This window comes from Cervus canadensis, chromosome 21 (assembly GCF_019320065.1).
Source record: "Cervus canadensis isolate Bull #8, Minnesota chromosome 21, ASM1932006v1, whole genome shotgun sequence".
NCBI lineage: Eukaryota > Metazoa > Chordata > Mammalia > Artiodactyla > Cervidae > Cervus > Cervus canadensis.
The window spans coordinates 38,526,350-38,546,461 of record NC_057406.1 but is presented as its reverse complement, the minus strand read 5'-3'; the positions used below and the strand labels follow the sequence as shown (position 1 = coordinate 38,546,461).

At 37.9% G+C, this 20,112-nt stretch overlaps 1 protein-coding gene across 2 annotated transcripts in view; it reads left to right on the top strand.

The window, feature by feature from the left end:
* The window catches only part of TMTC1 (transmembrane O-mannosyltransferase targeting cadherins 1), a 300,213-nt gene that overhangs the window by 136,215 nt on the left and 143,886 nt on the right, over positions 1 to 20,112 (top strand). For both annotated transcript variants that reach the window (XM_043441635.1, XM_043441634.1), the window contains exons 7-8: positions 23 to 126; positions 18,427 to 18,616. In XM_043441635.1, the coding sequence (XP_043297570.1) occupies positions 23 to 126; positions 18,427 to 18,616 (294 nt within the window). The remainder of the gene's footprint in view (positions 1 to 22; positions 127 to 18,426; positions 18,617 to 20,112) is intronic.

Sequence of the window (20,112 nt, the reverse complement as noted above, 5' to 3'; positions counted from 1 at the left end):
GCAAATCTTCCTTTCTCCAAAGGTGATCGTTGTTCTGTACTTTCGTCTGTGGATAATGGGAGGATCTATGCCCCTCTTTTCAGAGCAGGATAATCCGGCTTCATTTTCGCCTTACATTCTTACAAGGTCAGTAGAAGTGAATTTTTTTTAACTTTACTTGGTATTTATCTGATTGTTTTAAGTAACCTTAAATAATACATTGGCTTTGCATTTTAAGGAAAGAAAGGCTGTGTTCTAGTCAGGGTGTATGGAAAAAAGAAACCACTGTTTAGACATTTGGAATTCTTTTCAACAAATGGTGCCATTTTGTCAATATTATTATAATTTTGTCATTATTATTGTTCTGATCTTGGTGTATGCTTGTTTACTCAATAAGCATTTTATTGAGCACTTAATAATAAATATCTATTGAGTGGCTCATAAGGCAAATATTACAGAACAATGCACTGAGAGGTATTTAGAGATTAATTGACCATCATAACTATTTGTGAGATTGAAATCAGTGGGAAAGTTGAAAGTAACAAACAGAAATCAACAACAATTTTTGCCAAGATACAGTCAGTTATGTATAGCCATTTGTCCTTAAGAGATTTAGGATAGTGAAGTAAGAAGTGATGATGACCAGTGGATTTTGTCCATCTAAATTCCTTATCCAACCTGCTGTGGTGTACTTCTGAGGCACTCAGTTATATTTGATAGTTTTCATAACTTTACTTCAGGAAAATATTGCTATAATATTTGTACACTAAGGTTACTACTCTTAAATTTTCATAGTTTTAAGTACTTTTTTAATATCTAATGATTTTCAAATTAGTAACTTACCTTCTCTTTTTTGTGTTTGCAAAGACATAATAAATCTTAAACCTTGACTGATAGCACATATGTATTTTAGCTGATTTGTATTTCTTAGGTATAGAATATTGTTGGATTTTGTTTTTATAAAGCCAGACAGTAATCTCTGTTTTACTTCACTTATTTAATTCACATGTTTTAATTGGTAAATTTCTAGTCTCTTTGCATTTTATGTTTTCCTTTTTTGTTCTTAGTGTTTTCTTCTTTTTAAAGAATATTTTCCATTCAAAAAGGATACCTTCCAACTTGACTGACCCTTTTTTGTAGTAAATATTGTGTCACAATTGTTTTCATTACTTGCAATATCTATTTGTATTAAAAAATCTTGAATCTCCTTCAGAAACCATATGGTATACAGCCTTGAGTGTTGACTTATCCCTTTGAGGTAATCTAGAGACTTGTAAGATGTTGTTTATGTCTTATATTCTTCAAAAACTATTCAATTAGTCCATTTACCAAGCTTGACATCTCTAACCCAGATTTTTGTTAATATTGCAATCTACTTGTCCTTTTTAGGTCTCTCTCAGGGGCTTTCAACTTCTCCAGGGTTCCTTGTCTGGGTATTTTTAGCTCATTGATAAATTGTTTCACGTTCTGCAGCTCCTTCAGTAGCTATTTTCTGCCTTTAAGAGAAAAAAGCAACTTTGACAGATCCTGTTCTCGCTTATGGCTCCATTTCCCTTAGCCCTTTATTGGTCTCCCTCCAAGCTTTCTTGTCTGATGAATTTAAGTGGTCATTTTTTATAGTTGGATGTAGCCTATTCATCTGGAGATTGAGCACACCAGTCTCCAAAAGCCAAGCTTCATAAAGGAGATAGACAGACAAGAACTAGAACAGATTGCTCTCAACTCACCAACCAATCATTTCATTTGTAACTCTGTCATCAGCAAACACGTGCCTGCCCCACAGTCCTTGGTGTCTGGACAAGGTGCCTTTGGTCTCCGGCTCACTTGTCCTCCTGCCTATACCATCTTAGCTGCCAGAGTGGTCAGGATGCATTTTTATTCCTGCTAGTGGTAAAAAAAAATTCTTTGGTGGAACCTCTGGCAGAATTAGGATCTTGGGGGCCGTCATTCGCTAGATTCTGCCTTTCACTTCCAAGGTATTTACATATGTTTTCTGAGGCAGCTGATATACCTTTCATCCAGGACTTTCTGTCTGTGAATCCATCTGAGTTTATCTAAGTTTATCTCAGTCACTCAGTTGTGTCCAACCCCTTGTGACCCCACAGACTATAGCCTGCCAGGCTCCTCTGTTCTTGGAATTTTTCAGGCAGGAATACTGGAGTGGGTTTCCATTTCCTCCTCCAGAGGATCTTCCCAGTGTCTCCTGCATTAAAGGCAGATTCTTTCCTACTGAGCCACTGGGGAAGCCGAGTGACTCCTCAGGCAATTCAGTCAATACAAAGTGATAGAACAGAATGTCCTAACACCTTTATTTTATTTATCTTAAAAAGAACAAGCAAACACATATCTTTTAGTTCTTGTGTTTCATACTTAAAATACTCTTTCAATGATAGTTGCTATAAATGGCCTTTCACATTCCTCTAAGATAGCTGCATTATAACTGACGCTTTTGAGCATCCAGAAAATTGTCTTTAATACCTTTCCTGAGTAAAGTTTGTACACTGCTTGCATAATTGTTTGACTTCTAGTACAATGATGATTTTAAACTGGGTTAGCTTAATCTGTTTCCAATTCTCTTTTTTTCCCCTCTTCTCATCAGCTGTACAGTTTAGCTATGACTTGGCTGGCTTTGTGAGTCTGTCTTTACCAATTAGAGGATTGTCAGTCAGCTAAGTCTTGTTAATGCTTCACCTCTTTTAGTGGATTTGTAAACTGAATGATTTTTATAACATCTTTGCTTCCATCTTGCAAGGATGAAAGTGAAAAGTGAAAGTGAAGTCACTCAGTTGTGTCCGACTCTTTGTGACCCTATGGACTGTAGCTCCCCAGACTCCTCTGTCCATGGGATTTTCCAGGCAAGCGTACTGGAATAGGTTGCCATTTCCTTCTCCAGGGGATCTTCCCAACCCAGGGATTGAACTCGGGTCAGGAAGATCCCCTGGAGAAGGGGATCTTAATAACTTTATTATCAGGTGAGAGTTTTGAAACTACTTTTCTCTTCCCTTAATAATTGTTGAAGTTAATGATTACAGATAGTTTTTAAAGTATCCTAAAAGCTTTTAAGGGTTGCTTGGTCAACTTTGTTTTTTGGTTTCTTTCAAATGACTTCTTATGACTTAAGTTCTGAGATTCCTTCTCTTTTAGATGATCTATTCCCATGTGTTTAGCTAAGAGGAAACACTTGCCATTTTCTGCCTAACAAAACTGAGATTCAAAATCGTGGTATACTCTTGGGAAACCTTTGTTAAGAAAAAGTATCTAAGACTTGGAAAAGCAAAGTGTGACTGTGGCATTCACTGTGATGCAGAGCATTAGCTAACAAACCTAGAGGCATCCAACTTTGGTTGACTTGCTACTTACATTCACTGTATTTTACAACTCTATTCACTTAGAATTTTATGTATAGAAATCTGACAGGTGTGATTATTTCTTTTCTCTCTAGTAGAAAATAAAATTTCAAATGTTAGTTTTATTTTTTGCATCTAATTTGCCAATTTCATTACTTTTTACTTTTTCATGAACTGTGAAAGCTTTTTGAAATTAACTTTATATAGATACATATATATTTATGTTTCTGGAGTTCAGTTCAGTCTGACTCAGTTCAGTTCAGTTTTCTCAGTCATGTCCGACTCTGTGACTCCATGGACTGCAGCAGACCAGGCTTCTGTGTCCATCACCAACTCTTGGAACTTGTTCAAACTCATGTCTGTCGAATTGGTGATGCCATCCAACCATCTCATCCTCTGTTGTCCCCTGCTTCTCCTGCCTTCAATCTTTCCCAGCATCAGGGTCTTTTCCAATGAATCAGTTCTTCATATCAGGTAGCCAAAGTATTGGAGCTTCAGCTTCACCATAGGTCCTTCCAATGAATATTCAGGACTATATTTCTTATATAAACTCAGTTTATATCTGTATTTAATAATAGCTTTATTGAGATATCATTTACCTGCCATACAAGTCATCTATTTCCAATGTACAGTTTGGTCATTCTCAGTATACTCACAAAGTTTAGTGCAACCATCATCACAATCAAATTTAAAACATCTCCCTAGAAAGAAACCTCATATCCATTAGCAGCCGCCTCCCATTTCAGTCCAGTCCCCCAACCCTAGGCAACCACTGATCTATTTTTATCTCTATAGAATTATCTCTGTAGAGTTACTTATTCTGGACATGAACCAGTGGAATTATATGAAATGTGATCTTTCGTGACAGACTTCTTTTACTTAGGAAAATGTGTTGATGATTCATCATGTTATAGCATACATAGATAAGTATTTTTTTTTATTCTACAGTAGTATGCCATTGCATGGATATATCACTTTTTATCATTCATCTGTTGATGGACATTTGGGTTGTTTCTACTTTTTAGCTGTTACATATAATGCTGCTATGAACATTCATGTACAAGTTTTTGTTTGAATATAAGTTTTCATTTCCCTTATGTATATATCTAGGAATGTAATTGCCAGGTCATACATGTTAACACTGTATTTTACTTGAAGTACTGTGAGACTGTTTACCAAAACAATCTCTACCAGTAGTATATGAACATTCTGGTTTCTCTACATCCTCTTCAACACTTGTCTTTTTGACAGTCTTTTTGTTGTTGTTGATTTGATTATAGCCCTACAAGTGGTATGAAATGGCATCTTATTGTGGTTTTGACTTGCATTTCCCTAGTGAGAGTGACATAGACAACATTTATATGTGCATGCTAGCCGTTTGTATATCTTCTTTGGAGAAATGTCTATTCAGATCCTTTGACCAGTTTTTAATAGGGTTATTTGTCTTTTTGTTATTGAGTTATAATAGTCTTTATGTATGCTAAATGTGATATTTATATAGTCTAGTTGTATGATTTATAAACATTTTTTACCTTTCTGTGGGTTGTTGTATCATTTTCTTGACTCACAAAAGATTTTAACTTTGAAGCACACACACACAAAAAATGCTTTGAAGCACAAAAGATTTTAACTTTGATAAAATCTGATTTATCCACCTTTTGGTTGTTGTTCCTTATGCTTTTGATGTTATATCTAAGATGGTTTTTGCCTAACTCAAATTCTCTTTTAAATTGGCTTTGTTAAAGGTCTGTTTCCCTAATTAATACATTATGTAAGTGTTTAGTCTTCACTGTGCGTTTGTACAGGATTATGTTTTTAATATTTTAAATTGTGCTTTGGTCCAGTTTACATTAACAGCAGTTCAGAGGTCATTTAGAATTTGGCTTTATATTTTTGACTTTTGGGTGTATCCAGCAAACAAGATAGATCCATACAGAATGAGGAGTCATCATTATTTACCATATGCTGTCAACAAACCCTTAATTTTTTTCCTTTTCATTTTATCCCAGGCATTCAGATTGTTTGGAGATCATACTAACTGTCAGGAATTCTGTGACTGTTCACTGACTTTTCCAATCTGTAATTGAGATTGTGTGGGTCAGCTAAATGACATGACGTTGAATTGTACATGTTTCTGCTTTTGACTTGAGAAGAAACATATCTGTATAAGTTGAAGAACAGGGAGAATATTGCATTTTGATTGCCCAACTTTCTCTTGACAAGCAAATTTAAGAAAATTTTTGCCTCCCATCCCACGTGGAATTTCTATTGTAACAAGAGCTGGAAGTTTTCACCAGAGGTAGAAGGAAGTGAATGGAGACAAAAGTCATGTACTAGAACAGAGACAACAAAACAAAACAGGTTAGCAATTTGGGACACCTGAGATTAAAAAATTTTGAAATTGGATTTGAATGTAGAAAGGGGCTAAAGCCCAGGATTGCAGGTGAGTTTAGAGTAGAAGTTCCAAATTAAATGTTAAACCAAGAACAAGTGTGTGTGGGGAGAGGTGGATGGTGGGACTCAGGGCCAGAGTGATTATGTAGATCTGTGGTGTCTACTACTAGGGCCACGTGAGGCTACCAGCTAGTCTGAATTGAGATCTGCTTTAAGTATAAATCAAATATGCACAAGATTTTGAAGACAAAATCCTATAAGAATGATAAGATGCAAAACATCTCATTAATAGTTTTATATTGATTATATCCCATTAAATATATACATGTTGAAATGATATTTTGAGTATATTCTTGAAACAGAATATACTATTAAATTAATTTGGCATGCTAATTTCTGCTTTTTATCATAGCTAATAAAATGGTGAAAATATGCACACTTTACTATATTTCTATTGGATAGCACTGGCCTAGAACAAGCGATAGGGTTCTCGGCCTAGCTCTTAGAAGGACGGGTAGGCTGGCGAGTGGAGTTAGACACAGCCTACTCTGCAGCCTGCCTCTGCCTCTGATTTGGCTGTTTTCCTCTAATCTGCCAACATCTGTTTTATTCAGCTGATTCTCAGTGATGGAGATTTTGCACTCTGCCTTTTGGTGTCAAGACTGACTTAGTGCCATCTGAAAAAGAAGTCCTTTGGGGACCAAGACTATGGATGCTAATGTTGCTTCTTATAAATTATAATACCACCCAAATTTATGCCCTGGTTACAGCTGTCCTGGGCTTTATGATATTACTCTAAACAGCTTGCGAAACCTGCATGCGTCTCAAAAACACTTGTAAATCATGTTGAAACATCAGTGCTCGGGTCTGGTACCCGGAGATTCTGTTTCTGTGGTTATGGAGGACTCACATTTGAGGAGTGAGGGAGTAGGTCTCTGAGCAGCTTGTTCTGTCAGAGAATTGTCATTTAGCACAGGATTTACTCATCTGTTTTATATGTGTCTCTTTAGAATTGTGGTGCTTTGACTTTCAATTTTGTGACTTAACACACTTTTGTAAATCTTGGATTAAAAATAAAAACAAAAGCCTGAGTTAAGTAAGGCTTCCACATCGGGCTACAGTCTGCAGAAGAGATAACGTTGTTTTCACTATTAAGGCACCGCCTGCTGCCTAGTAACAGGTTTTCTATTTTACTTGATTCAAAGGAGACAGAACACAAAGCAGTATATCCTTAACCGAAAAACTGTGGCCTTTCTAATATTGAAAATAGTTGTCTTTCAAATCCAGGAAACAGATAAAATTGGATTTTTCAGTGAATTTAAGGCCTCCTATCGGCATCATGTTTTTTTCATGAGATGTGATTCTGGATAAACAGGTGAAATATATCCATTTAGATGGGTAGATCTGTTTCTGCAGCTTGGCTATACAAGAAAAAGCATGTATTATTTTGTAGGAAGACATGAAGATATGAAATAATGAGATTAAGATAGAAGTCAATATCATCCTTCAAAATAAGCTTTTTTTTCTGTCTCCATTTTTAGTTGGTAATTTCAAACAGGCATGAGACCTTAGGTTTTGATAGTTACAGCTTTAGTGCACTATGCCTTACAATGTTTGTAGTCCTTTAAGTCCCTAACATGGGGACTAATAATAAACTCTGAACAAGTGAAATTTTAAGTTATTTTTAAAAACAAAACAACTGTGTGCTTAAAGAGAGGTAGGTAAAAGGCATTGCTCTGTTCTTGCTTCAGCAACTAGCAGTGTCTCCATACATGAAATGAAACTGAAGTTATTCTGATTTTTAAAGCAATAGTCACTGAACTAGAATGAATATCAGAATCAGCCTGGCAAGTATGCTAAAAATAAGACTTTCTGCTTCAGGTTGCAGAAATTCTATTTGAATAAGTATAACACTGGGTGAGATAATTCTTTATTTGATCAGCACCTTTGTGGTGGTGGTGGGGTGAGGTGTTACTCTTGAAATCTTCAGGTATGAACTGTGTCCTCTGTAGCTAAAGAGCTCTCTACAAGGTGGGCGTTGTCCCATCATATATTTTGTATTATGTTCTTAGAAAAATAGCTTAGAGATGAAAGAGATGATCAGTCACTGAGTGTAGTTTCCCCAACTGAAATGACACTGTGTGATAGTAATTCCTCTAATTTGTCTTGGACCCTGGGAATGAAGGGGAGAGAAGCAAGGAAGAGGAAAGAGGAGGGAGTCAGAAGGGGAGCCTGTGGAAGTGGCAGATTCTACCTGTGGACTAGGGAGTGGGGTTGAAAATGCTGGATCACTGATTGACACTTTTCTGCTTCAAGAAAAAATACAATCCTTTAAATTTACTTATTGTGTTTCCATTATAATATTAAATCCATGAGAAGTTGATAAAAATTAGTGATGAATCTTCTATTTTTTTTGCTAACAATGGAACATAAAGGCAAAAATTGCTTTCCTTAATGAATAAGATGCCAAAGCCGAGCTTTTAAATTATGGATCCTGTTTCTTGCTGTGTGATGCTCTGACGAACATTTCCATCAGTTCAGGCATCTGTTTGCTGTGCTATAGAGACGGTTGCGTGCTGGTTTTAGGCTTGTCAGCTCTGCTTCAACTAAAAGTTAATGGCTTGGGTTTTGTGGTATACATACTCAGGTTCTCCCAGGTGGCACTGTCCAAGGAATAAGTCAGAATCTCAGGCAGGTGTTTCTCCATGAAATACCAGTATTTGACAATCATGTTTCCATTCAATTTTCTGCATTGTACTTGGGCCAGAAAATCCTGCCTACTAGGCAGGGTCTCCAGAGGGTCTCTTGCAGTGAACTGAACAATCTGCCTCTCTGTGGCTGTTTCCCTTGCTGCAAGAAGGAAGGTAACACTCACCTCATAGAGAATGAGTTGGGATCAGATAATCCTTATATGCAAGCACTAGAAAATGCTGTTCATGCTTAAAGTATCTTCAGTGAAATTGGATATAGTTCATTAGTAGACCACCAGGATTCTGTGTGGAATATGGAACCTGCACCTGATGTAAGATCAGCAGCTCATATGCAGGTTGTTTACACCTGCTGTTTACACCTGTGCTCAATGAGAAGAAAGTATGTTGGTCTGAAATAAAGATGTTAAATGCTTTATAGAGAGAAACAGACTCTAGATAAGAAATGAACCCAGTATTTACTTTGCAGAAGGAATTACTTAATTTTTTGCAGATAAATGAGTAAGAAGTTGTTACTGACAGCCTTGGATGTTGAAATTCATGTTTTCTGCTCTGAGGAGACTGTCTCTGTTAATAAGATAATTGTATTAATGGTGCATTAGAAAGATCAAAGAGACTTAGTGACATTTCAGATTCACTTTATATAGTTTGTCATGTAGCAGAAATTCTCATTTGAACTATATTTATCACAATTTAATGCAAAATAAGAAAAAGTAAGCCTAGCCTAGTTTTATGATGATGCTATGTGACATGTGAGGGGAGTGAGTGCCTTTACTCAGATTCTTCTCAGTCCTGAATGGTGTCCCAGGATCCAGCTTTGCACAAGGTGCTAAGGGGGCCACACGAGGGCAGAATCTTCAGTCTGTGCCCTTTAGCTATAAGCCTGGACAACTAGAAGCCTAGCAGGTATGGTTGCCTCAGGTCAAAATAAAATTATCAAATTTAAATATTTTTAGATTTTTAGGCATTTTACTATCAGACTAATTTCTTAACACCTATTTCTTTAAAGTGCTGGGTGCTGGGGAGATAACTATCAGTAAGACTCAGCTCTGTCCCTGAGAAGCTTCTGTTTCAGTGGGAAGTCAGGCATGTTAACAGGAAGTTACAGGAGATGTGTACGCCCCGAGGCTGCGGGCGCTCACCTAGGGGACTCCAGCCTGGCCCTGGGAGGGGGCAGTGACAGGGAACACTTGTCAGGAGAAGTGACATCTTCACTGGGACCTGAAGGATCAGGAGTTAGAGTTCAGCCAACCTGTGAGAGTTGATTCTAAGATTCTAAGAGATGAGGTGACCCAATCAGGTCTCAGGGCTTTGAAACCTAAGAGTAACGCAATTGGCCACAAAGACTGAAGTGACAGATGTGTGAAGGCAAGAGGACAGGAGAGCTGGGCAGCCTTGACGGCCACACCCAGCCTCAGTTATGAGAAGCATGAGTGAGGAGTCCAGGAGCAGAGGGAGGAGGTGGAGCAAAGACCAAGAGAAGCAGTGCAGCCATGAAGAAGGCCTGGGGCCTTGAGAGGGGCCCACCTTGTAGCCACTTGGTTCTGGTTCCCAAGAAGTCTGGTTTTATTCTTAATTTCTGATCTTTTGATTCTTACAAGGGTTGTCTAGCATTTTCTACTCTGTTGACACCAAGGAGCTAGGAGATGAGGGCCATAGACAAGCTTCTACTCCAGTCATTCAGCCGGGCTTGCCTTGTGACTTTCTGTCCCAGCCCTGTGTGCTGGGGGTCAGGTCATGCTTCTGGTCACCCCATCCTTATCTATAAGTGGTTTTCCTGATTTACTTTTCTTTTGTGTCATCTGTTTTTGTTCCACATCACCCATGATAACATTCATCCCTGTTGCATTTGTTGTCATTGCTGGATGGATTTCCATTCAATGAATATATAGCAATATAGGTATTGATCTTATTGTGGATGGACATCAGTTTGAAAATGTTAATATATACACATGCACACACATCATGGAATATTACTCAGTCATAAAAAAGAATGAAATAATGCCATTTGCAATAAGATGGATGGACCTAGAGATTATCATACTAAAGTGAAGTAAGTCAGACAGAGAAGGACAAGTGTCATATGATACCACTATGTATAAAATCTAAAAAGAAAATGATGCAAATGAACTTATTTATAAAATAGAACTAGAGGCACAGACATAGCAAACAAACTTATGGTTACCAAAGGGGAAAGGAAAGAAGGGATAACTTAGGAATTTGGGATTAACAGATACATACTACTATATATAAAATAGATAAACAACCAGGACCCACTGTATTGCACAGAGAAATATATACCTGTAATAAACCATAATGAAAGAATCTGAAAAGGAATATATATACACATAATATATGTATGTGTAAATATATATCCATCAAATCAGTTTGATTTACACCTGAAATGTAAATAAACTATAGTTCAATAAAATTTAAAAATAATAATAGCACTGCTGTGAACAATATTGTAAATGTCTTTTGCTTAAAATATATGTATATCACTGTTGGAATAAACTTAGGAGTAGAATTGCTGGATCATAAAGTAGACTCAATTCACAGTAGTGTTTCAAAGTCCCAGTTTTCCCACATCCCCACCAACACTCAACAAGTATTTTTCATAATATTTTTCATTTTAGCAGAGGCAGTTTATCATTTTTATATTACTCATTTTAATCCTACACTCTAGTTTACCCATGGGCTTCCTTGGTGGCTCAGATGGTAAAGAATCTGCCTGCAATGCAGGAGACCTGGTTTCGATCCCTGGGTTGGGAAGATCCCCGGGAGAAGGGAATAGCTACTCACTTCAGTATTCTTGCCTGGAGATTTCCATGGACAGAGGAGTCTGATGGGCTATAGTCCATGGGGTCCCAAAGAGTTGGACATGACTGAACACCTAGCACTTTCTAGTTTACCCATATTTTTAACTGTCCTCAGAAAGTCATATTCATTTACAATTTGAAGCCATTTTTATTTGTGGTCCTGCCTGGATTCTCTGTCTGCTGTCTTTCCACCTATTTAAGTTCCTCATAGATTATAGGAGGGCATTCCCTAATCCTCTGTTTTTCATTACATTTCTTAGAACTCCTTTGAAATTTGCTGTCTGTATTTCACTATTTCCCAACCATGTAATGTGTACATGTCTTCTCACCACTGATGCTATCCATGTGGAGGACAGGGGCTAGCTCTGATTACCCTTCAGTACCTCTAAAAGTGCCCAGAGTAATTATTCAACATTTACTGAATTCGAGTGAGGGTCTCCTATTCATTGAGAACTTAGTTCAGGAAATGGCTTTCTTTGGCTTGTCCTGGAGAAGGTTATAAGCAGGAAAAGATGCTAATGATGGTAATAAGCAAGTTTTGCCTACAAAGGCCTGTCGTTGTTTCTCCACAGTTCCACCCTTTTGAAGCATCAGTGAAATGGAGGAATTATGAGGATGAAAGTAAGGGGTAGTCTGGGGAGGGGTAGGACAGATCACCAAATTCTTGAGGGCAGAGGCAGAGTCAGAGAAAGATGGGGCACTCCACTGTGGAGGTACCGTGGTTTATACCTCACCTATTTAGACAGTGTTAGCCAGTGCCTTAACTGAGAAGATGCACTGTGTATACAGTGGACCCAGTGACCTGTATTTATGAAATGATGGAGGATTTTGTAAATGAAAGAAAAAGGATCCTTTGAGCAGAAACATTTTATATAAAACAAGCAAGTGCTGTACATTTCTGCTTGCAGTGTATGATTTTTTCAAATGTACCTATCACAGGCATCTTACTAGAACAGGCAAATATGTTAGGCTCATGATATTTCTTTGCCAAAAGGTTTTTTCAAAGAAAAACAACAGATTCTATGTGTATTTTTTTGCACTTCAGTTCAGTTCAATTCAGTTGCTCAGTCGTGTCTGACTCTTCGTGACCCCATGAACCACAGCACGCCAGGCCTCCCTGTCCATCACCAACTCCCAGAGTTTACTCAAATCCATGTCCATTGAGTCGGTGATGCCATCCAACTATCGCATGCTCTGTTGTCCCCTTCTCCTCCTGCCCCCAACCCCTCCCAGCATCAGGGTCTTTTCAAATGAGTCAGCTCTTCGCATCAGGTGGCCAAAGTATTGGAGTTTCAACTTCAATATCAAGCCTACAAATGAACACCCAGGACTGATCTCCTTTAGGATGGACTGGTTGGATCTGCTTGCAGTCCAAGGGACTCTCAAGAGTCTTCTCCAGCACCATAGTTCAAAAGTATCAATTCTTCAGCACTCAGCTTTCTTTATACTCCAACTCTCACATCCAAACATAACTACTGGAAAAACCATAGCCTTGACTAGATGGACCTTTGTTGGCAAAGTAATGTCTCTGTTTTTTAATATGCTATCTAGGTTGGTCATAACTTTTCTTCCAAGGAGTAAGCGTCTTTTAATTTCATGGCTGCAATCACCATTTACAGTGATATTGAAGCCCTGAAAAATAAAGTCAGCCACTGTTTCCACTGTTTCCCCATCTATTTGCCATGAAGTGATGGGACCAGATGCCATGATCTTAGTTTTCTGAATGTTGAGCTTTAAGCCAACTTTTTCACTCTCCTCTTTCACTTTTACCAAGATGCTCTTGATATTCTAGTGAATTTCCTCTTGTTTGTAAAATTCATGGTAGAAAATTGATAAATAATTCATTTTATTTTTGTTCCTGTTTTAAAAAAGAAAACCCAACAGGACAAAGATACTCAACAGATTGTTTTATTTCTGAAATTTTAGCAGAAATAAACAAGATGATTGGTTTGAAATGTAATTCATAGTCAATGAGTTAAAAAGAAATACATCAGTTGCTGACTACAGCTAGCACAAGCAGCCTCCTAGAACGTAATTAGCATTTGGCATGATTTCAAGTGACTTCTTTATACCTAAATTTGCAAAAATTTTACAATGCTGTTTCAGGATTTCAAATAGTATTTAAGGAGTCTCTTTGCAACCTTGATTTGAATTCATATGCATAAAAGGTAGGTGGATGCCTCAGAGTTTCTGGAGATAATGTTTATGTATTAAGAAGGGCAGTCCCATTCCTGTGTATATATCACAAAAAACCCCAAAAACACTAAGTTGAAAAGATACATGCACCCCTAAGTTCATAGAAATATTATTTCCATAGCCAAAATATGGATGCTACCTAAAGTGAAGAAGTGAAGTGAAGTCGCTTAGTCGTGTCCAACTCTTTGCGACCCCATGGACAGTAGCCTGCACCAGGCTCCTCCATCCATGGGATTTTCTAGGCAAGAGTACTGGAGTGGGCTGCCACCTAAGTGTATATCAAAAGGTGAATAGATAAAAATAAAAAAGCTGTGGTATATACATACAGAGCTTCCAGGTGGCACTAGTGGTGAAGAACCCAGCTGCCAATGTAGGAGACATGAGAGACTCAGCTCTATCCCTGGGTCAGGAAGATCCCTGGAAGAGGGCACAGTTGCCCACTCCAGCATTCTTGCTTGGATAACCCCATGGACAGAGGAGCCTGGTGGGCTATGGTCCATAGGGTTGCAAAGAGTTGGACACGACTGAAGTGACTTAGCACACACACACCCATGCCTATACCTACAATGTAATATTACTCAGTTGTGAAAAAGAACAAAATTGCCATTCACAACAGATTAGATGTGCCTGGAGTGTACTATGTATGCTTAGTGAAATGTCAGACAAAGGAAAACAAATACTGAATGTCGTCACTTATATGTGAAACCTAATAAATAAAGTAAAACAACGAGTATAATGAAACAGACTCACAAACGTAGAGAGCAAACTAATGGTTGCCAGTAGGAAGAGGGAAGGGGAGGGGCAATTTAAGGGTAGAAAATTAGGTACAAACTACTATGTGTAAAATAAATAAGTGGCAAGGATACATTGTATAGCACACGGACTATAGCCAACATTTTATAATAACTTTAAATGGAGTATAATCTACAAAAATTTAGAATCACTGTGCTGTACACTTGAAACTAATATATTATTATAAACCAACTATACCTAACAAAAATAAAGAAGGGTTAAGTTGATAGTCTTGAGTCAAGTTAATAGTTTCTAGTATTACAAGAAGGGGAAGTTTGTTTTTTTTAGTTCCATGGTTTGCTTTTATTTTTAAATCTATTTTTGTTATAATCCATGTAAAAAGTCAAAATTGAGCATTTAAAAAAATATATAAGTAACTATATTGAAATTGTAACTTTTGAAAAATGTTATCCTTAATATTTGTTTTTTATCATTCAGTTCAGTTCAGTTTAGTCGCTCAGTCGTCTCTGACTGTTTGCAACCCCATGAATCGCAGCACGCCAGGCCTCCCTGTCCATCACCAACTCCCGGAGTCTACTGAAACTCATGTCCATCGAGTCAGTGATGCCATCCAGCCATCTCATCCTCTGTCGGCCCCTTCTCCTCCTGCCCCCAATCCCTCCCAGCATCAGGGTCTTTTCCAATGAGTCAACTCTTGGCATGAGGTGGCCAAGGTACTGGAGTTTCAGCTTCAGCATCAGTCCTTCCAATGAACACCCAGGACTGATCTCCTTTAGGATGGACTGGTTGGATCTCCTTGCAGTCCAAGGGACTCTCAACAGTCTTCTCCAACACCACAGTTCAAAAGCATCAATTTTTCGGCTCTCAGCTTTCTTCACAGTCCAACTCTCACATCTATACATGACCACTGGAAAAACCACAGCCTTGACTAGACGGACCTTTGTTGGCAAAGTAATGTCTCTGCTTTTTATCATTATGGTATTGCAAATCTAGAAAGTATAAGAGACTGAGCACAACTTTCAGGGCAATGGCAAAATGTGGCCTGAATATTAAAAGTTTCTGCATAGCATTTGCATCTACTCCATAATCAAGCTGCAATCAAATATAAGATAAGAAAGCATTCCTGCGGCAATTCTGTTACCTTTACCACTACTTAAAATTCATTTTTATTATGAAAATATTAAGTAAGTACAAAAGGAGAGAAAATAGTGTAAAGAACCTGTACGTACCCATTATCCAGTTTCAACAATAATAGTTCATGTCTAATCTTATTTCATTCATATTCCCACCCAGTTCTTCCCCCTTGTTTTAGTCTATAATTTTGAAGCAAATCCCAGTCATCATGCTGTTTAAATGTGTATATTTTATGTGTATTTCTAAAAGACAAGAACCTTTAAAGAATAGAACTATAGTACTGTCACCACACTTACAAATTAACAATGATTCCCTATTAGCATGTCTAATCAGCATTTCAATTTTGTCTGTCTCATAAGCAGTTATTTTTAAAAGCAGTTTGTTTGAATTCACAGTTAAACAAAATCTGCATTTTGTTTGATATGTCTCTTAAGTCTTTTTATTTATTTGTGCCCTCTCCCATTTTTTCTTTGCCAATGCAATGTATTTGTTGAAGAAACTGCCATATTTTGTTCTGTAACACTCTGAATTTAGTGTGTTGCTTCCTTGTGGTATTATTTAACATGTTCTGGTGTTTTCTGTATTTGATATAAACTAGTAACACAGGGCTTGATTAGATTTAAGTTTAATTTTCTTTTTTATTTGGCAAGACTGTATTATAGATGGTGATGCACATAATCCATCAGGAGGACATCAAGATGTTAGTTTCCTTTTCTGTGATTTTAAAATTGATTAATAAGTTTTAGGCACCTGATATAGCCGGATCATCCATTATAAAGTACCCATCAACTTTTCATCTAATAATTTCAGCTGTCATTTATAATCATTGCCTAGATCTATTACATCAAGAAGGGGATACTGTTTTTTAAAATAATTTCTTAAGAGCCGGAATGTAACTGAGTGACACAGCTCCATAATTTTCCTGCTAAGCTTGTTGGTTGAACATTCTACTTAAAGCCAAGTCGTGAAGTCTTTACTGAGCTAAGAAGTAAATAACATCAGCTTAGAATCTTTATGAAAAGAAGCCTTAAGTAACACAATCATCTTTCCATGGAATTGGCATTCTCATAGGCCCAAACCTAAATGGGATATGGTGACTTTTTGTTTGTATTTTTGTTAAATAACAAAGCATGGACTTCATCAAACCACATGGACTGTAACCCACCAGGCTCCTCTCTCCATGGAATTTCCCAGGCAAGAATACTGGAGTTGCCATTTCCTTCTCCAGGGGATCTTCCCGACCCAGGGGTCGAACGCATGTCTCCTGCATTGGCAAATGGGTTCTTTACCATTGAGCCACCAGGGAAGTCCCTTATACTGCACTGTCTGTGCATTAATATTTATTTAAAATAACAACAGAGAGGAGAGTTTTGAAACACCACTGAAATATCTAACGCATTTCTCTGCTGGGGTTTGACAGTGAAGGCAGTAAATAACCCCTATCACTGAGCCTCTCCTGATCATTGTTAATGATTTTTCCACTGCCAACCTTGGAACAAGAGGAGGGAAGGAAAGGAGATACTTTGGGAAGGCCTGGGAAGGGTATTTTAATCCAGAACTACTTAATTGAAAATTTAAGGTGAACTAACTCTTAGCATTGGATTTGGCCCATCTAAGATTTCCTCCTGGTGATGCGGGAGGTCTCTTCTTCACATTCTGCGCCCTCATGACTCTTTAATTCTATATATCTTATTTTCACTATCGGATTTTACATTCCTTAAGAACAAGGGATTTATCTAGCTCTTTGGTTTAGTTCCATATAGAATTTTAAAGATAAACCCAGCTAGACATGAGTCAGAGCAGTAAAAGCACACTTTATTTAGTAATTCCTGGGAACAGGAGCTGAGCTCCATCCTGATTTGCTCGGAGGTGACTAAGTATTTTAAAGAGAGAATGGTCGGGGGCTGGGGGCAGTTTGCAAACTGGGACTGATCCTCTAAGTGCATTCAGGCTGTGTCTACTGGCTGGCAGTTATCACAGTTAGGATTCTGTCCTCCAGCAGACTGGAAGCCAGGCCCCATGCTCCTGGTGATGACATTTTAAAGGAACAACTCTCCGGTCCTTGAGAACTACTTCTAAGTTTTAGGAGATACATATTCCCAGTCATCAGTGCTTTGTAGTAAATACTCTAGGAAATGGAGGTTGGGGGCCTTTTGTCATGGTTTGGCCAGAAAAGAAGTCAATTCTCCAGGCAATGATGATCTGTCTTTCTCAGGCTGGCATTTTAATGGAGGGGCTGAGGTCATCCTGGGGACATGGTCTTCTGCTGCTAGAAGCCATACTAGGGTTCAGTCATCCCTTAGTGCAGAGACGTGGATGGAGTTTGCTGTATGCTGGGGTTCTGCAGTTCTCAAGGATCTTGAACACTACTTAATGATTTGTGTAGACTGAACAAACTTAAATAAATTCCATTTCCTCTGTGCAGAAAGGAAGGGGATCAGTTAGGATGCCTTCTGCTTTACCTTACTGCCTAGACACAGCCAGGAAATGGGAGTAATATCTCCATTCATTATTTTCCTTCCTGAGGTTCACCTGGCTATTCTTATTATCAGGGACAGCTGTATCTCCCTCCTCTTGAAAGTTAGCCCCTTGATTTGTGAGAGACTTTATTTCCCTACTACAGATATTTTGATTTTTTGAGATGGTTCAAAATGGATCACTCTATTTTAAATGGTTAATATTTTCATGTCTAGTGCAGGATTTGGGGCATTATTAAAAAGAGACAATTCAAATGTCTCTTACCCACGGAATTGTACCCAACAAGGCAGCATTTCATGTCATATACTTTCATCAAACTTTTATACGATTTATCTCAGTTGTTATGTATGTATTTATATGATAATTTTTAAAAATAGGTCATGGAAACTCTATCTTCTTCATCAGTGAAAGGCTGGCACCTACCACAGTGACTAGCAGCTGTTAGATGTATTCCAGAATGGTCAATTTCATGACTAAATGAATGAATGGTCTTCCATCTTACCTTCTCTTTTTATAACATTCGTAGTATAGACTATTCAGTAGAAACATGGTAAATGAATGTTTTCAGAATGTCATGGATCTCGAGTTGTGTCTTAGTGATTCTTCTTCTCTTTGTAGATTCCTTACTTATTCCTACCTCTTGGCCTTCAACGTGTGGCTTCTGCTTGCACCTGTTACTCTGTGCTATGACTGGCAAGTGGGCAGTATTCCTCTGATAGAGACCATATGGGACATACGGAACGGAGCTACCATCCTTCTGGCAGTTGTGATGGCCTTACTGAGTCTTCATTGTTTAGCAGCCTTCAAGGTAATTTTCTTAACATTCAAATGAACACTGCATTGGAAGAGAGATACTGTATACTCAGTAATGCTTTTTTTCCCCAAGGAAATGTGGGTCTAAATTGAATTTATCCTTCTGTCTAAAAAAAAACTTTATATTTAAAAAATTTCCAGAAAGGTAATATATATTTTGAAGACTTTAATGGGGTTAGGAGATCAAGGCTATCTTAATTATATATTTTATTGTTTCCACCAACTATTTATAAATTGGATCTGAAATTTAATGTTCACAAATGAGAAATTTTTTTTTCTGCAGTGGTTGACTATTTTTTGATGCAATTGTTTTATTTCATGTAATGATAAGTGAGATATTGACAACATAGTTGTAAGTGCTTAAAATATGGTTAAGACTCTATTTACATTAATGAATGCCTGTCTGAGTTGGTTGGGTGATTCTCACTACAAAAAATACTACTACAAAGCTTTATTAATAGTTTTATTATTGGAAACTTGGGAAAATATTGGAATATGGAAAAATTATTAACTGTAACATTTAAAAATGATCAAAGATGGCAAAGAACTCGAAAATATTTACTTGTTAAAAATGGCTACAGCCTTGGGCAAGATGCTTCTTGTTTCAAGATATTCCTATACCCCCAGAGAAGAAGTTAAAAATCCACAGGTTTACTGACTGAAGGTGGCTGATTTGGTTGGGAAAATAGCAGAACAGCTAAAAATTTAAGGGGGAGGTTTAGGAGGCAAGAGAGCTATAGAAGGGCTGAGATGATACACTCTCCACACATTCATGGATGGCTGCGAAAACAATTAGTGCACATAGGATGCCCTAGAAAGCACAAATTGAAAGCCTTGGAAGGCTTACTTATTTGCTGCAAATTTGGATTAATTCTTTAGCACATATACAGGTTGGGTGGTAGAGGGTAGAACTTTCACTGGCTGGAGTTGTCTCTGTTTGATCTCTGTTGAAATCATTGGCTGATCTCAAAGATATGCTGGCACAAAAGATATTCCCCCAGAGATTCAGTCAAAAGAAAGAAAGAAACCCAAAAGAAAGTCAGTATACTTCAGTTTGCCCCCAGCACCTGATACAGGATGCTGACATCCATGCTGAGCCTAGTCATGGGACAAGACATTTGTGATGGGCAACCCATTGCTGATTAGGGGAAACTAACAAGCCCAAGAACAAATTGTACACAGCTGGGAAAGACCATAAGCAGAGAGGGAGCTCAAAACCTATGCCAATCCACTAGAAAGCATCAAATAAAGGTAACCCAGAATCAAATGTGGTTTTACTTCATAGCTCCCAGGATCCCACCTGCAAAGATAGAGTAGCAACCCAGCACTGTGTTGGTGTGGCTGTGGAAAACTTTAAACTGGAATAGCAGTTCAGGCCTGCCTCCTGTCCCTACCATCACTGATGCCTCACCTGCTCCAGCAGAGGCCTCAAGGCCTCTCTAGTCTTACTCTAGTTGAGTTTTTCCTATGCCCCTGGTATAGGATTCTTGT